Source organism: Onychomys torridus, chromosome 3, assembly GCF_903995425.1.
Source record: "Onychomys torridus chromosome 3, mOncTor1.1, whole genome shotgun sequence".
NCBI classification, from domain to species: domain Eukaryota; kingdom Metazoa; phylum Chordata; class Mammalia; order Rodentia; family Cricetidae; genus Onychomys; species Onychomys torridus.
Genome location: NC_050445.1, coordinates 21,523,682 through 21,543,127, shown reverse-complemented (window position 1 = coordinate 21,543,127; position 19,446 = coordinate 21,523,682). Strand labels below are relative to the sequence as shown.

General features: G+C 39.8%; 1 protein-coding gene across 1 annotated transcript; it reads right to left on the bottom strand.

Annotated features, from left to right (window-relative positions):
* Window positions 1-7,564: 7,564 nt before the first annotated feature.
* Window positions 7,565-18,057, bottom strand: Ndnf (neuron derived neurotrophic factor). Its single transcript, XM_036181532.1, has 3 exons — window positions 17,869-18,057; window positions 13,448-13,572; window positions 7,565-11,440 (listed from the first exon to the last, which is right to left on the bottom strand). The coding sequence occupies exons 1-3, from the start codon at window positions 18,054-18,056 to the stop codon at window positions 10,047-10,049; spliced, it is 1,707 nt and encodes a 568-aa protein (XP_036037425.1). The 5' UTR covers window position 18,057; the 3' UTR covers window positions 7,565-10,046.
* Window positions 18,058-19,446: the final 1,389 nt, after the last annotated feature.

The following is a 19,446-nucleotide window of genomic DNA, read 5'->3' as shown; positions in this document are numbered from 1 at the left end:
GAAGATGCAATCTCTAAGATAAACTCAGAACTCCACCAACAGCAGGCAAAAGCCAAGGACGAGATTAACGATGGACTAAGGACTTAGATAGACCTTTCTCTCTGGAAGGCATGTAAGTAGTCAAAGTAACCTGAAAGCATGCTTGCATCACTAATCATCAGGGAGCTGTAAGTCGGCCCCACCTCATATGGCTATTGTGAAAATAAAAAGTGAGTGTACATTCTTGTGAGGAAGAGGAGAAACTGGAATCCAAGCATACTTGATAAAAATGTAAAACAATTTAGCCAGTGTGAAAAACTATGCAAGTTATTAAAATACTTTAAAGTACTATGTAAACCACCAATCCTACTTTGGTGTTTTTATCCAATTAATTCAAATCAGGGCTTTGAAAGGACGTAAGGGGGAAGAGAGATTCCTCTCAAGCTTGGTGACCTGAGTTGGATCACTGAGATCTACATGGTAGAAGGAGAAAACTAACTCCGACAAGTTGTCCTCTGGTTTCCTCATGTACACATGGCACACTTGTGCCTCACCCCCAATGAAGAAATGTAGTTTTAAAGTTACAAAAACAAAGAAAAGATGGTAATAGTCTCCTGCTTATTTAGGATACTGAAGCAACTGAGCCATTGAGACAACCTGAGTGTCGATGAATAGATGGCTGGAGAAACCAAGGTGTAGCAAGTGTGTGATGGAATAGGATTAAAATTCAGAAGAACAAGTAAACTCTTCAATGTACAGCAACATGAATGAACTTTGTGGGAATTATGTTAAGTGAAAAAAAGCCAGCCCCCCCACACACAAAAAAAAAGAAGAGAAGTTGTCAAGAGCAGAATAGAGGGGTGCTAGGAACTGTAGAATGGAGCATTAGGGGGATTCTCAATGATGGTTAAGTTTCAGTTAAGCAAGATAGATTCAACTCTAGAGATTTGCTGCACAAACTGTACAAATAGTTAACAATAATATTGTTAGCATGAAAAAGTCATTAAGAGTCTAGATCTCATGTTGAATGTTTTACCACAATGAAATAAAATGGAAAAATAAAATGCTTGGTTTTGCCCTTACTGGAATGTATTTGGGCGCAAGTCACAGGCTCTGTGGATGGTAAATGAGAAGCTAGGGGATAGCCTGCTTTTAATTCAACTACTAAGTCCCACGCATACAGGAAAAATTGGTACCAAGAGTGTCAACTTTAAATTCCAAATGCTGACTTGATCAGTATGAACAAGAGATAAGGGATCAGTCCAGAAAGTAAAATAATGTAAATGTTAAAGTAAAAATCACTGAACTGGGGCTTTGAAGTAATTTTCTTAGAATTGATTTCTGAGCAGTAGAGTCTGATTTTAAGAATTATGTTGTCTGGGAAGCATAGTCACCAAGGTGCTAACAGACTGATAACAAGTACAGCTTTTGGAAGTAGTTTAATTCTCTGCACAGGAAGGTTCTGTGACAAAGTGGACATAGGAGAGGTTGACTTGAAGTGTGACTGATTCAGGCCTCCACCATGTGCTCACACTACACACATCTTTATGCACGAGGATGGTGGTCAGAGAAAACAGACTGTTTAAAAATGAGGCCAAACTGAAATAGAATATGGGCTAAAATATGTAGAAATGGAAAGCCAGTGGAAGAACTGTGTACTTAGTACAATTTTGAATAAGCTAGAATTGAAATGGTGTGTGTGTGTGTGTGTGTGTGTGTGTGTGTGTGTGTGTGTGTGAATTGAAGAAAGTATAAGAATTCAAGTCAAATTGTTAAAATATTTTCTTTGTGGAAAAGCATCAGAGCTAAGAATCAAGTTTTGTGGCCAAGTGGCAGAAATGCAGTTTGTACATATCTACATACATACAATTCAGCAATTAAAAATGGTTTCAAACTGGAGTGGGCAAGAGAATCAGCAGAGCTATCATCCACCCTTTATCATTGTCCAGCAAAGTAACTCATGAAACCACAGAAGCTGACTCAAAAGCCATAAAGGCACTGCCTAATCCCGTGCCTGGCCTTCTGCTTTTCCATTTCTATATCAAAGGCAGTGGCTGTGTCTGAGCTCCTTACATGAGGCATGGAAGAATGTATGTGGGAACAAAGGTGCAATATAGCAAATGAGAATATCACCAGCAAGTGCAGGGTGTGTCATCCAAGCAAGTCCTATAAGAAAGTGAGTGGCCCCAAAGACTTAGAGTTAGTTTCTTCCATGGAAGGCAGTTAGATGATCTTCCAGAACCATCCCATCTAGCATCAGCTTTGGAACCAGTTATAGGACTTGACTGTGACTGAACCACTTATTCGAAGCAGGCAGTGGGAAAGTTTCTCAACTCCTCTGATCTTGGGTTTCTTTAGCAGTAAAATATAGAAAACAACAGAATCTGCATCAGAAGTTGGTCATGTGGATCAAAGATACAACTCTTAAGTTTAGGATAAAGTCCTCAACTCCAGACTTGGCAGCTGTGTGGTACAACCCCCCAAATATCTATTATTAGAAAAAAAGCAGCAACAAAGTACAGCAATATGCACAAAGTCAAGAGAGAAACAAAGGCACCCAGAGACAGCTGTCTGTGTGCCGAATAGGAGCATTAAAGAAACCTTTATTAATCCATATTACAGACATTCACACCATGTATAAGAATTACAGCATGTTCTATAGCATAACAGACAGAGTCAAATCCCAACCTTTTTTACACAACTTGAAGAACTCAGCAACAATTTGTCAACAGTATGTCTCCTGTTTCTAATTGTCCATATGCATGAAGTCATTTCACAGGTAACCTATCAATGTCCAGGGCAATGTCGAGCATGCCAATTTCTCCCTCTGTCCTTCAGCTGGCTTCTCTGGTATCCTATCCTAATGAAATTCTGGCTCACAAATAAGCATGACCATTCATAAACATGGGTGGGCAGAGAGATGCATGCATTTAGAACCAGAAGAATCTCACACATCCAGGTTCTACCCCATCTAACCTTTTGGCCTTGGGCACACTGTGTAGCTTCTTTGTCCTTCCATTTTGTTAAACAAGAATACGATCCTGGCTTCATGTGATCATTTCTATGAGCCCTGAACTACTGTTTCAAATGTTCAGCACTCAGTGTGGACTTCGTTTTCCCAGAAGGTAATATGGTGACCATCACCGCCATCCTCATTTGACAAATAAGGAAGTTTAAGTCCCACAAGTTTAAAAGAATACTCGAAGTTTGTTTCTACCACTCTCCTTTCTCTTATTAAGCCACATAACTTCAGAAAAAAGAAAACTCGGTGGAATAAAGATACATTGTCTTCTTTTTAATATGAGCAAGCTACTGAGCCTTTGAAAGTAGGAGTGAGCTTTAGGAAGAGCAGTAAGCACTCCAAGAACACTTTCAAGTCCTCGGAGACATTAAAAACAGTAGTTCTGCGCTTCTAAGATTTCCACAGCAGAAATGAACATTCTGTATGATTTGACACTAACATTTCCAGAACTCAGTACACATCTAACCACTTCTGGAATGCCTACACATGGGAGTGACTAATGGGTTGTCGTTTGATATTGAGAGCAGCTAAGTTTGCTCAGTACCCAGTTGTTTTTGAAACACTGGTCTCTACCAGTAGTCACTCAGACTTGGACAAAAATGAATTGCTCATGTTTTGACTCAGCACGGTGCTTTCAGATTTCTGTCATTTTTCCATACCTGAGCACTGAGTCTTGTGTTGATGGAAGGGTGAGAAATTCAACAACCTGGAGCTTACAGCTGGAAGGCAGACTGACAAACTTTACATTCATAAAAAGGAGACAGTTAATGCTACCAATGTGAATGGCTTATAAAACAGTGGCCATGATAAAACTGCTGGAATGTTATTTCCTTATTTAAGCAAATGTATGTGTGCTCGTTTGTCTCACTCACCTGAAGTTCTTACTACATCCTGAAAATGCAGTGAACACTAAGCATTCTAAGAGTTAGTCACTGCTGGGCTGCATGGCAACCAAGCATTGGATTATGGCAGTGCTGCTAACTGCTGTAGCCCTCTGTGCCTATTGTCATTACTATAGGAATGGTTACTATGCATACAGAGACTCTTTTTTTAATTAATTTTCTTGTTTTATGTGTATGAATATTTTGTCTGCATAATTTCTGTGCACAACCTGCATGACTTCAGAGGCCAGAAGAGGACAATTGGATCCCTTGGGACTGGAGTTACAGATGGTTATGAGCTGCCATGCATGTGCTGGGAATTGAACTCAGGTCCTCTGGAAGAACAGCCAGTACTCTTCACCTCTGAGCCACTTCCTGAACCCCAGGTAGACAGACCTTCCCCAGTGGTTCTTGTGGTGTCTGTGTAGCAGCATATGACTATTCCAGCCAGTGTGGTAAGGGTACTGGTGTGCTAACTCCTCCTTGAGAGTTCAGAGCACATTTTCTAAAATACCTCAAACCCTCTGTGCTTCAAGTATTAAATGCTTGGTTCTGCTTAGTATAGATATTTTTACTCAGGAGTGAAATCCTGCTAGAATAATAATTAAATACAGACACCTCAGGGCTTTGTAAAGTTCACCCTGAAACAACGGCATATATTATCCTGTGCTACCATGTTTTCACAGTCAGAGAGATTATACCAAGAGGCAATTGCAGACAAGAACTGCATGTTTGCTTTTGTCCAACTCATAATTTAATTGGATGCTGGCTGATCTTAGGCAGTATTTGTGAGAAGGGGGAGAGAGGGATAGAAAGAGGAAGATGGGAGGAGAAAGGGGAGAGAGAAAAAAGAGAACAGGAGGGAAGGTGAGACAATGATTAGAAACTGCTGCTTATTAAATAGCCCAGCTTTATGCCAGGGCCAACCTTAAACAGCAGGCTCATTCAACATCTCGTTTTCAATTTAGTCTTGTTTTCTAGGCCACACCATCTGCATCCCATTATTCTCAAACAACATTGATCCTCCAATAGCTCTGATTTACACCTTTGTGTTCACTCAAAAACTATTCCCATACCTGATGTCTTGGGGCAAGACTCTGTCCCAGTAGGTTGCCTTATGAGTCTGCCCTTGGCTCAGTCTCAAAATTACATTTCTAAGAAGTTTTAAGAATACCCACTTTCCCAAAAGTCTTGAGCAGCTTAGTGAGTAGTGGCTACGTTCCAGTAGCATCCTTGTCTCTAACTGCCTCTTGGTGTAATCCCTCCAACTGTGAAAACATGTTAGTGCAGAATAATATAAACATCCCTGACTTTTACTAGAATCCAAGGTCCTTTCTATCACCTAAACTGGCTCCTTTCTGTCTCTACTGAGACTTACATAGAGACAATGCAGCCGTGTCACTGTGCCTAAGACTCAATTCTTCAATCTTGGGCCAATTGCTTTTCTATGGAGTGCATCAGAAATCTCTCTTTCCCTTTTGCAAGTGAGAAGAATACTATAAAACTATCTATGAAAGGAATATAGAGTACATCTGTAATAACATTTTGTTTACTAAGAAGAGTTTTCACGGGTTGGAAAGAAGGGTGTAAAGAGAAATTAAACCAATCACGTTGGCACACATGGTCGGGCACTCCTAGGAAATGAAAAGTGTCTGTCAGTAGGACACAATTCTAATAGAGGATAGTGATTTGGGTCAGAATCTCCAGTGTGAGTTGCATGTAGGACAGCATGCAAAATCTTAATAAAACAGATTGCATGACAACTTTTACTTCTTTTATCTCTTGGGCCTGTCAGAATAGGAAATTAGATAAAACTGCCCTTCTTTCTGTACTCTACTTTTTGGTCTGCTCTTCCCTCTTGAACTTCCCATTATCAAACCAACAGCAAAGGCCCAGATATCACACTACTATGTATATTTCTGGCCAAAGATCTCTGGAGGAAAACAAATGGTAAATGCGCCCTGATGCCTCCCAGGCCACCCAGAAAACTACAAACAGATTGCAGTTGACATCTGCATGCAGTCACCTTGACTTGGTCCTGGGGAGAGAAGCTGCAGAGAAGTTCCCTGTAGATTTTATCTCTATGACACCCCAATCAAAGTGTGAAAGGAAGCAACCACAGTAAAGCTCCAGAAAAGCTTGTTCAAGGCAGCCACCAGGTTTTGTTTTGTGCCACTTTTCCAACAGCCAGTCTGTAGAGATCAGATGGGTAAGCTGTTGTCTGCCTCCTACAGCGAAGTCAGGCTTTAAACCAAGTCCTGAGCAAGCATTATGTTGGAAATGAAGGAACCTGGGTTCCAGTCCTGGAGAGCCCTCAGTTTCCTCATTGTAAACTATGATGGCCATGTTAGACGTTCTGTGGAAGGGTTGGCAAAGCGTTGGGAGGGGAATAAGGAATGTGGGTTGGTGTCCTGAGGAGCTCTCAGTTCCTGTGTTGTAAGGGGGATGACAGTACTAATTGGCATATGGAAGGGTTTGGTAAAGTGCTAGAAGGGATCCTGGATTAAACTACACCTAATCATGAAGTTATAAGCAAGAATGTATTGTGCGTGTGTGATTTCACTGAGTACTTCCACCCCCAACCGCCCAAAAAGTAAGTAAGAAACATTAAGTTATGGGTTTGGTGAGATGGCTCTGTGGTTAAGAGCACCTGCTGCTCTTCCAGAGGACCCAGGTTCGTTTCCCAGCATCCTTATGCCAGTTCACCACTGTCTGTGACTCCAATTCCAAGGGATCCAATGCCTCTTCTGACTTCTGCAGACACAAAGCACACACATGCACATAGAATACCCATATACATACAATAAAGTAATTTTTAAGTATTTGAAAGAAGCATCAAGTGTTGCTCAAATTCAAATTCTAAGTTTCAGTTGAGCTCTCATGACTTCACTTAACTATTCAGGGCATGGAAAACATAGTTACTGCAGATGTGCTGGGCAGTGAAAGTTAAGGACGCGCGTGTCTTTTTCAGCTCTAAACTTGGAACGCATCTTTAAAAACTAATCTGGGGGCTGGAGAGATGACTCAGTGGTTAAGAACACTGGATGCTCTTCTGGAGGACCAAGGTTCACTTCCTAGGACTCACATGGCAGCTCACAACCATCTGGACCTACAGTTCTAAGAGATCCAACACACAATTCTGGCCCCCACAGGTGCCAGGCACATACTTGGCGCACAGATATACATGCAGGGAAAATACCCATATACACACAAAACAAATTAATGTAGATACTGATTACAAATTAACAAATAAATTGTTATATGTTTTATAGAGTCGTAATAATTTTAGACTCCCAAATTTAGGTTTTACCATTAATACACAGACTAATATCCTTCTCATCTTAACTTTATGTTTGCAAACCTACATTAGAAATATTTTGTCTCTGAATAAGAAAATTAGAAATGACTGGGATTAAAATACTACTCTTTAAAAGCTAACCTAAAATGACTTTTTTTTCAACCAAATATTAGTGATTGGTATTTGGAAAGGATTTTGAAGTCTGCATAGTAAATCGCTTAGCTGTTTCAACTATAAAACTGTTTCGGTTTTTTTTTTTTGGAGGGGGTAAGGGAGTCATTTGTTTGTTTTGTCCTCTTCTGTTTTGTTTTCTAGACAGTATCTCACCTTGTAGCCCTTGGTGGGCCTGGAACTCACTAAACAGACCAGGCTGATCTCAGACTCAGAGCTCATACTGCCTCTGTCTTCTGCATGCTGGGATTAAAAGAGTGTACCACTACACCTCGGCAAAGCTTATCTATTTTCATTTCTCTTGTTTTAAAAGCATTCTGTTCTCTCTCTGTCATTGCACCTGAAAAGTAAAGATAATGAGCTAAATACCTCAAAATCCTCTCTTTTCAAATCCATCTACACACAGCATTGTGTTTCTCCCCCTCCCTCAGTATCTATTGTTCACTTGGAGATTAACATAGGCCTGGGTTTTCATTCACACTAACAAGGTTATAGTTCTTTTGTTAATGTGAATGAGTCTTTCTTTCTTGTCCCTGATCTTACCCGGGTGTTCTTGAAATATTGGCACATCAGTAGTAGGTTATGATTGCCATGGATTCCCCTTTGTTATAAGCAGTAGACATTTCATGATGGCTGTATCATTTTCCTTAGTTTAAAAGGCAAATTTTTCTAGGGCCATGAAAGGATCCCTGTATTTGTCCAGAATATGAAGAAACCACCATCATCACAGCTAGCGGAAAAGCCAACTTGGGTTAGATCAGCTCAGTCTGGCTCTAAGCTCATGGTTGTTAGGTAGCACCCAAGAGCCCAGACAGTCAAAGCTTCAGTGAAGCTGGTCCACTATAGTCCCACTTACAAGTCACTCAGCAACATTAGGAAATGGTTTCTCCCACGTTTACAACTAAATATATTTTCTCTGGGTGTTAAATGTCAGTCTCTCCTTGTTTGGCAGTTGCTTAAACAAAGCATTGGGTACACAGTCTTCTGCTATCAAAAAATTATCTCAGGTATCATTCCTGCCTTATAGGGATGAAACATATTTGCAGGAAAGTTTCTGCAGAGGAGTTAGAGGGTCTGTCATAACTGTCATTACTCTTAGGAAAGCAGAGCACATGTCACAGGGAATAGCTGCATCTCAGCCACTGTATTCCTCTACTCTATAGCAATGCTGCCTGTGAACTCTCCCTAGCAAAGGCTGGGCTGGCATGCAGCAGACAGCAAAGAGAGAGTAACGGGTGTGCCTGTCCCCCACTGTAGCTGTAGAATGTAAGGACACAGAGCCCAAGTTTTACAAATAGCAACTTCTTCTGACAGAAGGCATCTAACAGAGTAACTGCAGCCACATCTACTACCGCTTCAACTTTATAAATGGGGAAGGGGGATGGTGGGCAGCAACAGATTCTCCTGCAGGCATATTGTTTTTGGTGATTAAAAATGACAGGTATTTCTGAGTCTTGGTCTTGTGGTCTCATGATGTCTTGGTATTTATAAGTAAAACCTACAGAGGATAAAACTTCCCTCATGCTGTCCTGGTAGAGGCTGCAGCTGTTATCTGCTAGACTTGTGTCTCTCACTTCAATTACCTTTAAAGACAAGAACAAGATGAAAACTCAAAATTAACGGCAGCAGTGGTTTGTGAATGTTTTAAACAGCAGCTGTAATGGTCGTGTTCTGATGGACCAAAGTCCTGATCAAAATGTTCTCAGTTGCTTCAACCAGTAGTTTAAAAGATCCGCAAATATTTAAGCAAATGGAATACTTATAATATCTCTACTTTGGCACTTAAAATAAGTGTTTAAAATGATTATCAGGCTGAGAGTATTTGGCTCGCCTATTCTCCAACAGATCTGTTATGGTTCTTCAGCTCCCACAGAGGCTGGCTTGCACTTGGTGCCCAAATCCAGATTTGAATAACAATTTGTCTCTTGATGCCAATAAAGGTCAAGAGAAGCAATATTCTATCCTAGCTACTAAGTAATAGTAGATTTTGGTGCCAGTTTACAGAAAAGCACAGTTTTAGGGACAGGTAAGAAATTGAATACACCACAGTACTGCTTGGGAAAATGAACAGTGTAATAATCTAATATTCTTAATTTTATGTACATAAATATAATGTATATCAACTTTTTACATGAGATACATACAGCATTTAACCATTTTACTGAACAAATAAGAATTTACAACAACAATATTACTGCCTAGAGGGCAATGTGATCTTAGATTAGATCTACAACTGAGAAAGAATTTAATAGCTTACAATAATAGAAATACCAACATTTAAAACAGAATTTATAAAATAATTTATATATATATATATATATTTATATATTTTCCCCTAGCATCTACAGAGAGGAATGATTTGCATTTGTGGATGTGTGCAACAAATGGCATATTTTTAAATTTTTAGGTAATAAAATAATTTAGAAACAGTTCATGCAATGCTCAAAGCAAGGTGTGATATCCATCAAGATACCCTCTTCCTTTGACATCAACCAGTATCAGACAGATGGACCCTAAGTACCACAAGTATGTGCGAGTACAAGTCTCCAGGTTACATTACACAGACATCAATGTACACTTGGTGGTATCCTTCCTTTCAAGCACAGGTCACAACTTTGGTCCGCCATGAGAGTAGTCAGTTTACAAAGTGATTCTGTGTCTCTCCTGGAGTCCTCCACATCTTCACTCAAGGTAACTAACAGATCTTCCTTGTTTTCACAACTTTACTCTGATACTTCACAGAGTGCCCCCCATGTCCTACAACATAAACATCTAGCAGGTAAGACTTGCCAGGCTGCAGATCTTTGATTGTCTCTGTGGTCACTGCTTTCCGCAGGTTTTGGCTGTGGAAATACTTGCAGAGGACCTTCTCTGACTTCTTCCTGGTGTCTGGTCCCAGACACCGGTTTTGCTCTCTTCTCTTCTGGTCTTCGTTGTAGTTCCCATCCACTTCTTTTCTGTAGATACAAAACTTTCTCCTTTCTTGAGTGCCTAGCCAAGCCACGGTGACTGAAGAGCAGGTGCGTAGCTTGTCAAAGGCTTTGATTCTTGTATCTTGTGGAAGAGAGGGGAAAGCCTGTTTACTGGGCTTAGTGGTGGCCAGTATTTTCAACATAGATGCTCCTTTCTTGCTGCCTTTCAGTCGAATGAGGTATTTTGCTTTGGGTTTTCCTCTTAGCTGGAACTGCCGAATGCCTGCCACATTCTGGGACAGAAGCAGCTTCCCATCTCGTCTCACTTGGACTTGAACAGCATCCAGACAAGAGTGAATGAAGAAGCTGGCTTTTTGGTGAGAGGAGACTGGAGCAAATCGCAGAAACTTGGTTTTCTTCCTTTTAACAAACACATCTGTGACCCTCCCATCTTTTAGCTCCACTGTCTTCTGTTTCGCTTCCTCCTTGGTCTTGGCAAAAGTACCCACATAAGCCGTGCTTAGGTTGCTGTTGGTATTGACCACGAAGACATCAAAGTAGTACTGGGTGTCCGGCTTCAAGTCAGAGACTGTGAAAATGTTTTTATTTCCTATGCAGATTTTCTGAATGTCAACCTTGGGCTTCCGGTAGACGTGGCGCCCCACTTTGGGAGAAGGCTTTGCCTGGAAGCTGCGATCTTTACCCAAATTATCTATTGGAAATCCAAAATGGGCGAAGTCAAAGGGGCTGAAGTCCAGACCAGGTTTGGGTGCCATCATGAAGGCATCATCTCCATTCAGCTTTGTTTCCACTGCACAAAGGCTTTTGAAATTGTGCTCCTTGTTGATGACCACGCAGTACTCGATGGGTTGTTTCAACACAGAGGCTGTGGGACTTGGCTTCCAGACCAAAGTGATCGTGGTTCGTCCAAGGGAGGTCACATCGACTCTGGGGTCGTATGGTAATTCGGGGTATGGCTGATCAGATTCTGGAGTGGTGGTGGCGTATACTTTGAAATGTGTGTCTTTCTCTGTTGAAAGAAGCTCCAACTGATACAAACCAGATGGGGAACTTGAAGACAGAAAATACTCTACGTCATTGCCCTTGTAGGAGAACAGTTCTGTGCCCTCCATGTCAGTCATCTGCTGCTTCTGCTGGTCAAGTGGTTCTGGGTCACCTGGAAAACAAGGGAGAATAGACTGAGTGCTACTGTGGCTTGCCAACCTTAGAATATGTTTTCAAACATCTTATCTTCATGTCAAAGATATGACATAGTCCTAACAGACAATGGCACCAAAGGAAGCAAGCTGAACATAGCAAAGTCACTAATTTCTCACCAGAGAGTCCTTTCTTACTCCTGTGTTGTGGAATATTAGCTTAAAATGTGTTACATTCCTTTATGCGGTGGAATATGTGTTTAATGATGCAAACATGTGTTGCATTCTTTCATGTTGCATTTGTTTAACTCTGTAAAACTGTGTTACTTTGTCTGTTTATAACACCTGATTGGTCTAATAAAGAGCTGAACAGCCAATAGCTAGGCAGGACAGGGATAGGCAGGGCTGCCAGGCAGAGAGAATAAGTAGAAGGAGAAGGAAGGAAGAGCAATAAAGGAAGAAGGAAAGTAAAATGCCAGGGGCCAGCTATGGAGTAAGAAGTAAAGAAAGGTATATAGAATAGAGAAAGGTAAAAGTCCAGAAGCAAAAGGTAGGTGGGATAATTAAGTCAAGAAAAGCTATCTAGAAATTAGTAAGAATAAGTCTCAGTGTATTTATTTGGGAGCTGGGTGGTAGGCCCCCAAAGAGGAATAAACAAAATAAAACACCAACAACATTCCTATACTTCCATCCAGTCTTTTCTCTTACACATTTTTGAAGTTAATGTTATTTTCACCAATTTCTCTCCATAACTTAATTAAAAAAACATATATATATATATATATATATATCCTCACCCTCATACATATGTGAATCTAGATAAGCCATTAGTTTTAGAACCCAGTTCTTGCTCATGTCACAAAATAAACTATTGGTTTATCTTTTCCTGTTTAAAGTGATGCCCATATATGAGCAAAGCTTTTCTTCATTTTGATTATTTCTGTGGGGCAGAATCTAGTTAGAGGAAAAGTTAGGTCAAAGACTAAACTTTCTAAAGACTGTTAATCTGGTGTGAACCAAAATGATTCAAACATGCTGCTTGCAGATGGCCAGCCATTGTTCTAACCTCGTGACTGGATGACCTGATTAAAATACAGGATATAAAGCACCAGTACAGGCACTTAAGGACCAGTGGTTAGAACTGGTTCCCAGGAGCAGTACAGAGAAAGTCTTAAAACTAAGGGGATTTTTTTCCCATTAAAATATAAAACTTGGCTACTGTTAACATCAATACCATGCAGATATAAGCATAAGATATCTAGAACCCAATGGAATGCTGGGTGACCAGAGTGAACAGCTATTTTCCAGCTTATTACCAAAAGTTGAAAGTGTGTTGAATGACTTATTTCAGAATTATGGGAAGAACAGAACCATACATCCATTAATATCAGAGATCCTGTACTACATAAGTCTGACTGCTTCCTCATGGGCTCTTCCAAGATTGCTCAAGTACTGTAACTCACAAGCATCCTTCCCAGAGGAGCAGCTGGCAGGCCTTTATCTTTAAGGTAAGATGCCCTTAGAAGGAGCCACTGTTTTTCACTCGTTACCTGCTATCTGCTTCCCACCTTCTCTGTATTATTTAGGTGACTAACCCTTTTCTCCTACTGACTTGCTTGTCTTTCTGCCTTTAAATATTGTTAACTGCTTCTCTACTTCTTTGCATGCACCTTTTATTCCCCAGAAATGAGACATTCTTAACCTTGCCTGAGCCCCAAAATCACCTATGGGGGGCTTTTTATACCCCACAATAATTAAGCCAGAACATTTGAGGCTGAAATCAAGGTACCTCGGGTTTCAGATGCTGCACATATGCAGACAGGTTTGCAGATAGCAGACGCAGAAGCTGTCCAAACCATTAACCTCCACACTCCCTTTTGCCTCATCTATTTTACCAAGATCAATGTCATCTCATGCCATTTCTCCACTTTAGGCTCCAGCTTCACATGTGCATCTGGGCTGTTCCCCTTCCTTGCAGAAAGTTGGGTGTTGCAGAGCTCTGAGGCGAGGTGCATCCTGCCACTTACCTGATCCTTCTGCACTCGCCTCTTCAGGCAGCTCCTGGAGGCTAAGCTTCCATTCCAAAGGTGCATCACAGGGTGTCACAGTGACAGACAATGGGGTGTTATCTTCCTCAACCATGAAGAAGTACCTAGGAGCAAGTTTAGACCCTATGATGATTCTAATAACAATAATCGAGACTTACCAGAAAAGCCACTTGGTTTTCATTTTTACTCACTTAACACATTTCAGAGAAAACATGAAACTATGAAAGTCCAATTGTTCAAAGTCCAAACGCAATTTGGCAGTTAAACTGAATATCAACAAATACATCAAACAATACAAGCCAAACATCAACAAATACAAGGAAAATAATAAAAGGATATTCAACCAAGTGTTGTGAATTCAATGCAAACTCTTGTCCATCTGTAGGAGTTCCCACCATAAAATAAGTCACAAGCACTACACATTCCCTGTGTGCCCTATACCACTGAGCTTTGACTAGTGTTTGTGCTACCTTGAAGGCACTTTGACATGTCACCAACTATGCCAAAAGATCAGTTTACAACATCATAGTTCTAAAATGTACCCTTGGTCTCTGGCAAGATGTGTGTGTGTGTGTGTGTGTGTGTGTGTGTGTGTGTGTGTAGTGTGTAGTGTGAGTGTGTGTGTTTATTTACTTACTACTAAAACATTGAATCAAGTACATTACTAATTTTAAAACAGAATTTTAAAAATATCAAAACATTCCACTCTGTTCTTTTACCTCAGACATTTTTTTATAGTACCTCAGGAGACATTTTATGAAGAATAAAAATATCATTAACCTATAAAAATGATGCATATTCTAACTCCAAATTGCTTTCATGATTTCACTTAACTATCTTTCGAAGACTGTACCCCTGCAAATGAGGGAAACTTGTTTCAGTGCTGGCTAGCTCAGAGGTGCCTACTACTGGTTCTATGGCCAGGGGAGTGAGTGGACTTCCCTTCCTGCATGCTATATCAGCTCATCATTTCTCATGTCATTCTCATACACCCACTACCAACACACATGCTCAAATGACCACATTACCCTCCCCTGCCGACTCTGCTCACCTCCCAGGCACCTCATCTCTCTGGTAAGCCTTGGCCGTCACATGGATGTCCCTTTTCCATCTGTTCTTGCTCCCTTATCACCTCACCCAGACGCCTGGCTTTACCTTTTGTGTATTAATAACTCTCAGGTTTAAATCCTTAGCCTGAACTCTTTCCTTCCTTAATAAGACAGTGGCATTTCAAACTTGAGGCATCTAATCTGAATTCCTGTAGCCCATCCCAGACAAATATTTTGGAGTTACTCTTGGCTTTTTTTTTTTTTTTTTTTTTTTTTGCCTTCCTCACCAGGCTCTGTTCTTGTCTCTACCTCTCTGGCTTTTCATGCTGTAAACAAATAGGACTTCTGTTGTCTCCCAAACACTTCCTTTTCCTGGGTCTTTCAAATATGTTTTTTGATAGCCCTGTCTCTCTGCCTTACTCATATTTAAATTGTGGTTCTTCAGAAATGCCCTTCCTCACTCATTCCAGAAGAGGTTTGCATACAGTCTCTCAGGCACTGTGCTGCTCAGACCTCACATTCACTGCAATTTGTGACTTTATGCATTTGTGTGATTATTCGCTTTCATACTGCACTAAGGCCCACTTAGGGCTCATCTTCTGTGTCACCGTATGCCTTGTGATGAGCACTTGCTAGACGTTTTTGAATGAATGAATTACTAATTCAATGAGCAAAACTCAACAATCTTGACAGCAATCTCATTAGTCTAGCCTAAGGATATTATATCCAGAATCTGTTTCTATTTGAGTACATAGAATCTGAATAAAAATAGCAGTTTTCCTCTATACTATTCAGCGATGAATTTGGAAATGGCAAGTGCTATGGGGCAAGACAAGACAGAGTGAGGAGCATATTAAGCAAGTGCAAGTGCTTAAAACTAATACTAGACAATCACCTAGAAAGACAACTAGATGCTTCAGCTGTTTTAATGTGTAAAGTTGGATATACCACAGTGACCCATAAAGGATATTTGATACTTAAACTTGCCTACTTTCTGAAGAGAAGTTTGTTTTTTATTGTTTTTATTTTTATCTGTTAGCATGGATGACATTAAGCTGAGCCTATCATATCACAGAGAAAGAGACATCAAATAGTGCCCGGAATTTTGTAGTGTGTTTCTTGAATTTTTATTTGAGCAGCACAAGATAGCAATGCCAAAGCCAAAAACAGTGCTCAAGCAGATCTGCCTCATGCTTTCTCCCTTTAAGAAAACAGTCTACAAAACAAACAAACAAACAAAGATTTTAAAAGGCCAGGAGGTGGTGGCGCATGCCTTTAATCCCAGCACTGGGGAGGCAGAGCCAGGCAGATCTCTGTGAGTTCGAGGCCAGCCTGGGCTACCAGGTGAGTTCCAGGAAAGGTGCAAAGCTACACAGAGAAACCCTGTCTCGAAAAACCAAATAAATAAATAAATAAATAAATAAATAAATAAATAAATAAATAACAAATAAATAAGTTAATGAACGAATGGATAAATAAATAGATAGATAGATAAACAAACAAATAAATAAATAAATAAATAAATAAAACGTCTATTCTCTTATGTAAGCAACTGGGTGTTAGTAACTTGATGACAAACAGAAGGATGTTGCATCTCTCATGATGGACACTAGGTATGTACGGCAGCAGGACACCCCAAGATAACACTTTCATCTGAAAGCTTGCAAGTTAGGAATCAATGAGAATCTGAACCAGCTCAACATGTAATGCATTTGTTAGTAAGCACTCACAGAGCACATGCTGAACAGAAGGACACTTGGAAGTGATGGGGCATGACCTGGGTGTTCAGATATGTGTTACCAAGTGAGGCTGGAGGAGATGGGATGAACGAGGAAGCATGAACGAGGGCCCACACTACAAACCAGCCACTTTTGTAATACATGTGTAAACACGAGAACAACTTGTACATCTGATGTCTTTTCCTCTTCCTACAGACAAACTTATGAGACATTTTATTCTAGGCAGAACACAATGGCTGTGTGTACTTACCGCTGTATAGTCCCAACTCCAAAATTAAATTTCTTCTTGGAACTACAGCTCTACCTAACTAGTATAAGCAAACATTTCACTCAGTTGTAAATACAAAAGGCCTTAAAATTTTGTTTAGGAAAAAAAAAATACAAAACTTAGAAAGAAAGAAAGAAAGAAAGAAAGAAAGAAAGAAAAGATGAAGGAAGATGTACTGACGGTTATGTAATGTCATATAACAAAAACGTGTTAAAGAAGAAAATGCCACTTTTAATACCATCCTTAGAATTACAACATATTTAATTTTTAGAAGATCAGAGGATAAGCCATTTATTTGATTAAGTGACATGATTGTATAATTGGAAGCTGTATTTAAAGTCTACTAAAAGAGAACAGAACCCAAGTGTATTTGGGAATTGAAAGTTACGCCTAAAGAAAAATTTTGGTTTGGTCTCATTCACTCAGATATTTCAAGGACAAAAATGTAAACTGTGCTCAATGACAATTTGATTAATATTAAGGATTCCTCTGAAGTCATGCATGGTTTTGTGTATCTTTCTTATTCTCACAGACTGAGCTTTTGTGCAGACCATGGCAGCAAGTTCCTCCATGTATTAAACATTTCATCTTAAGTTTTCAGTCTCATGAATATGACTTAAAAGTTCAAATTATTTACACTTTGAGTCAGTTCTTAATCTGTCCCATTCCTTCAAACAAGTTCCTTTACTCCAGTAACTTGAAACAAGTGCCCACTTCACCTCTAAAAGCTGGTCATCTGTGCTTACCCAACTGGCCAGAGGGAAAATGATGTGGCCTCTAGATAGAAGGGGTTCAGAACACCGTTCCCCCTCCATGAAACTGATGACGCGAAGATCCTGCACATCTCAGTCTTTGCAAAGTGGGTTAGGGATGTGGAGTAATTCTACATCTTAGAAAGCAACTTATCTCAGGTTAAAAGGAAAAATTATTTTTGTAAAAATTCAAAAAATTAACAATGAAGGGCAGAGAAGATTTAAAACATGGCACTTTGGTAACTTTAAATATAATTAGTTTGCAGTATATCATTTCTATGAAGACAGGCATATTTAAAAACACCATGGATGCCCTGTTGTTTAAAGTGGAGTGGAAGAAATGACTGCTGTCAGTTTTTCACTATTTGATTCTCTCAGAATTTCATCCTATCTCCTGGTACTCTCCTTCCACAAATACAGATGTTTGAAGAACCATATATGTTGAAGTAATTTCAGTTTAATCCTGCATATCATACATAATCCCACATAATGCTGCTCAGAGGTTGACTCTCCAAACTCCATCTGGAAGGTGACTGTCTTCTATGGAGCCTCTTTTATGGACATTAATCAGCAAACACAGCAAGGACAATACCTTCTAGGTGTATCTTTAAAGAGGTAACTGCTGATCTCAGCTCCATCTGGAATCACAGATGAATCGTGGAAAAATGCCTTGTCCCGGATCTGCATCTGAAAAAGCTCCTCATCTCGGGTGGGCAGCTTTTGGGTCCTGGAGGTGAGTGGTAACAGGAGCCACAGCAGACACCAGTGGAGCAGCACCATCCTGAGCATAAGAGACAAGTGCTTTAAGTAGTTCTGCGGGCAGACACTGGGTCAGTGATATAGCATGGGTATTGGATATGCACATACAATTTTGACACAATTCTCCTTTATCATTTGTTTCTTCAAGCTATTCATAATATTGAGAATAGATTTACTAGATCCTCAGACATTAAAAAATATTTTAAAAATAAAATAACTTTTTTATTAACTTCCCTGGGTCTTAAGAAAGAAAATCAGCACTTCAATATGACAGAAGCCAATATTATCCTTACTGAGGAAGTCCTGTCAGTGTCTGGAAGCTTATAGGACCAACAAAGGTCAGCCCTTTCAAGTTTTATAAAATGTACATGGAAGGTTGCCCAGAGTCACTGCTCAGCAGCAATGTTTCTAGTCACTGACATGGTTGAACTCTAGCCTAAGTCATAAGACACCCACTTGAAGGTGGAAATATTCTACACATTTTTAAAAAATTCTTGTTCAAATGTTGACTCAGAATTTTGTCTAATATTTTACTTATAACAATAGAGTTTCATAAATTAGTGATTTTTTAAAAAAAAGACTTAAATGCTTAGCTCCATCATTTGTAAAACAATTCATTCAAAGCCATAAAGTAAGTTATTGTGTGGATGTCTAACAGAAGCACATTTGCATGAATACATATTTGCATGACAGAAACTGCACCTCAGATCCCAGCCATAGAACTAGCCACTCAAACCTTTAAGCTCTTGGTTTTAACTTTTGAAGAATCTTTCCAACTGAGTTATATTGTGGCCCTGTCATTGACTTCCATCCTGGGTCCCTATCAATACAAGGCTGATCCTCTACTGTCTACACAGACAAGTCTGATCCTCTACTGTCTACACAGACAAGTCTGGTCCTCTACTGTCTACACAGACAAGGCTGATCCTCTACTGTCTACACAGCCAAGGCTGATCCTCTACTGTCTACACTGACAAGGCTGCTGTCAAGGCCACTGTCTTCCTCATGACTCAGTTTTCTGTAAGACAGCCTAGATAGGCACAAGGATTGACATGGTAAGTGAGGTTTGGTTCTTTTCTTTCTTTCTTTATTCTTTCTTTCTTTCTTTCTTTCTTTCTTTCTTTCTTTTTTTTTCTTATAAAATTTTGTGAAGAATTATTTCCCAGGAATTCAAGTATTAGAAAAATACAATTTTTTTTATTTACACTTAAGTACTTTCCATAGTGAGAAAGCCAAATACCAATGTTTGCAATAATTTGAGATGACATGGATCCTAGTATCATTAAAAGTTTGACTAATTGGCTTTGGCTTTAAAACACAGTTTGACTTTAATTCTGTATTTTTGGAGTATCATCAAAAAGAGAGATGATTCAGTGGTTAATAGTGCTTATTGATCTTCTAGAGAAGCCAA

Bases quoted from the DNA above. Each gene is read 5' to 3' on its own strand.
- Ndnf (XM_036181532.1), bottom strand. From the start codon at position 18,056: ATGGTGCTGCTCCACTGGTGTCTGCTGTGGCTCCTGTTACCACTCACC. The intron at 13,573-17,868 runs GTATTGTCCTTG...ACTTGCTCCTAG, and splicing joins TTTAAAGATACACCTAGAAG to GTACTTCTTCATGGTTGAGG. The intron at 11,441-13,447 runs GTAAGTGGCAGG...CTTGTTTTCCAG, and splicing joins GGCGAGTGCAGAAGGATCAG to GTGACCCAGAACCACTTGAC.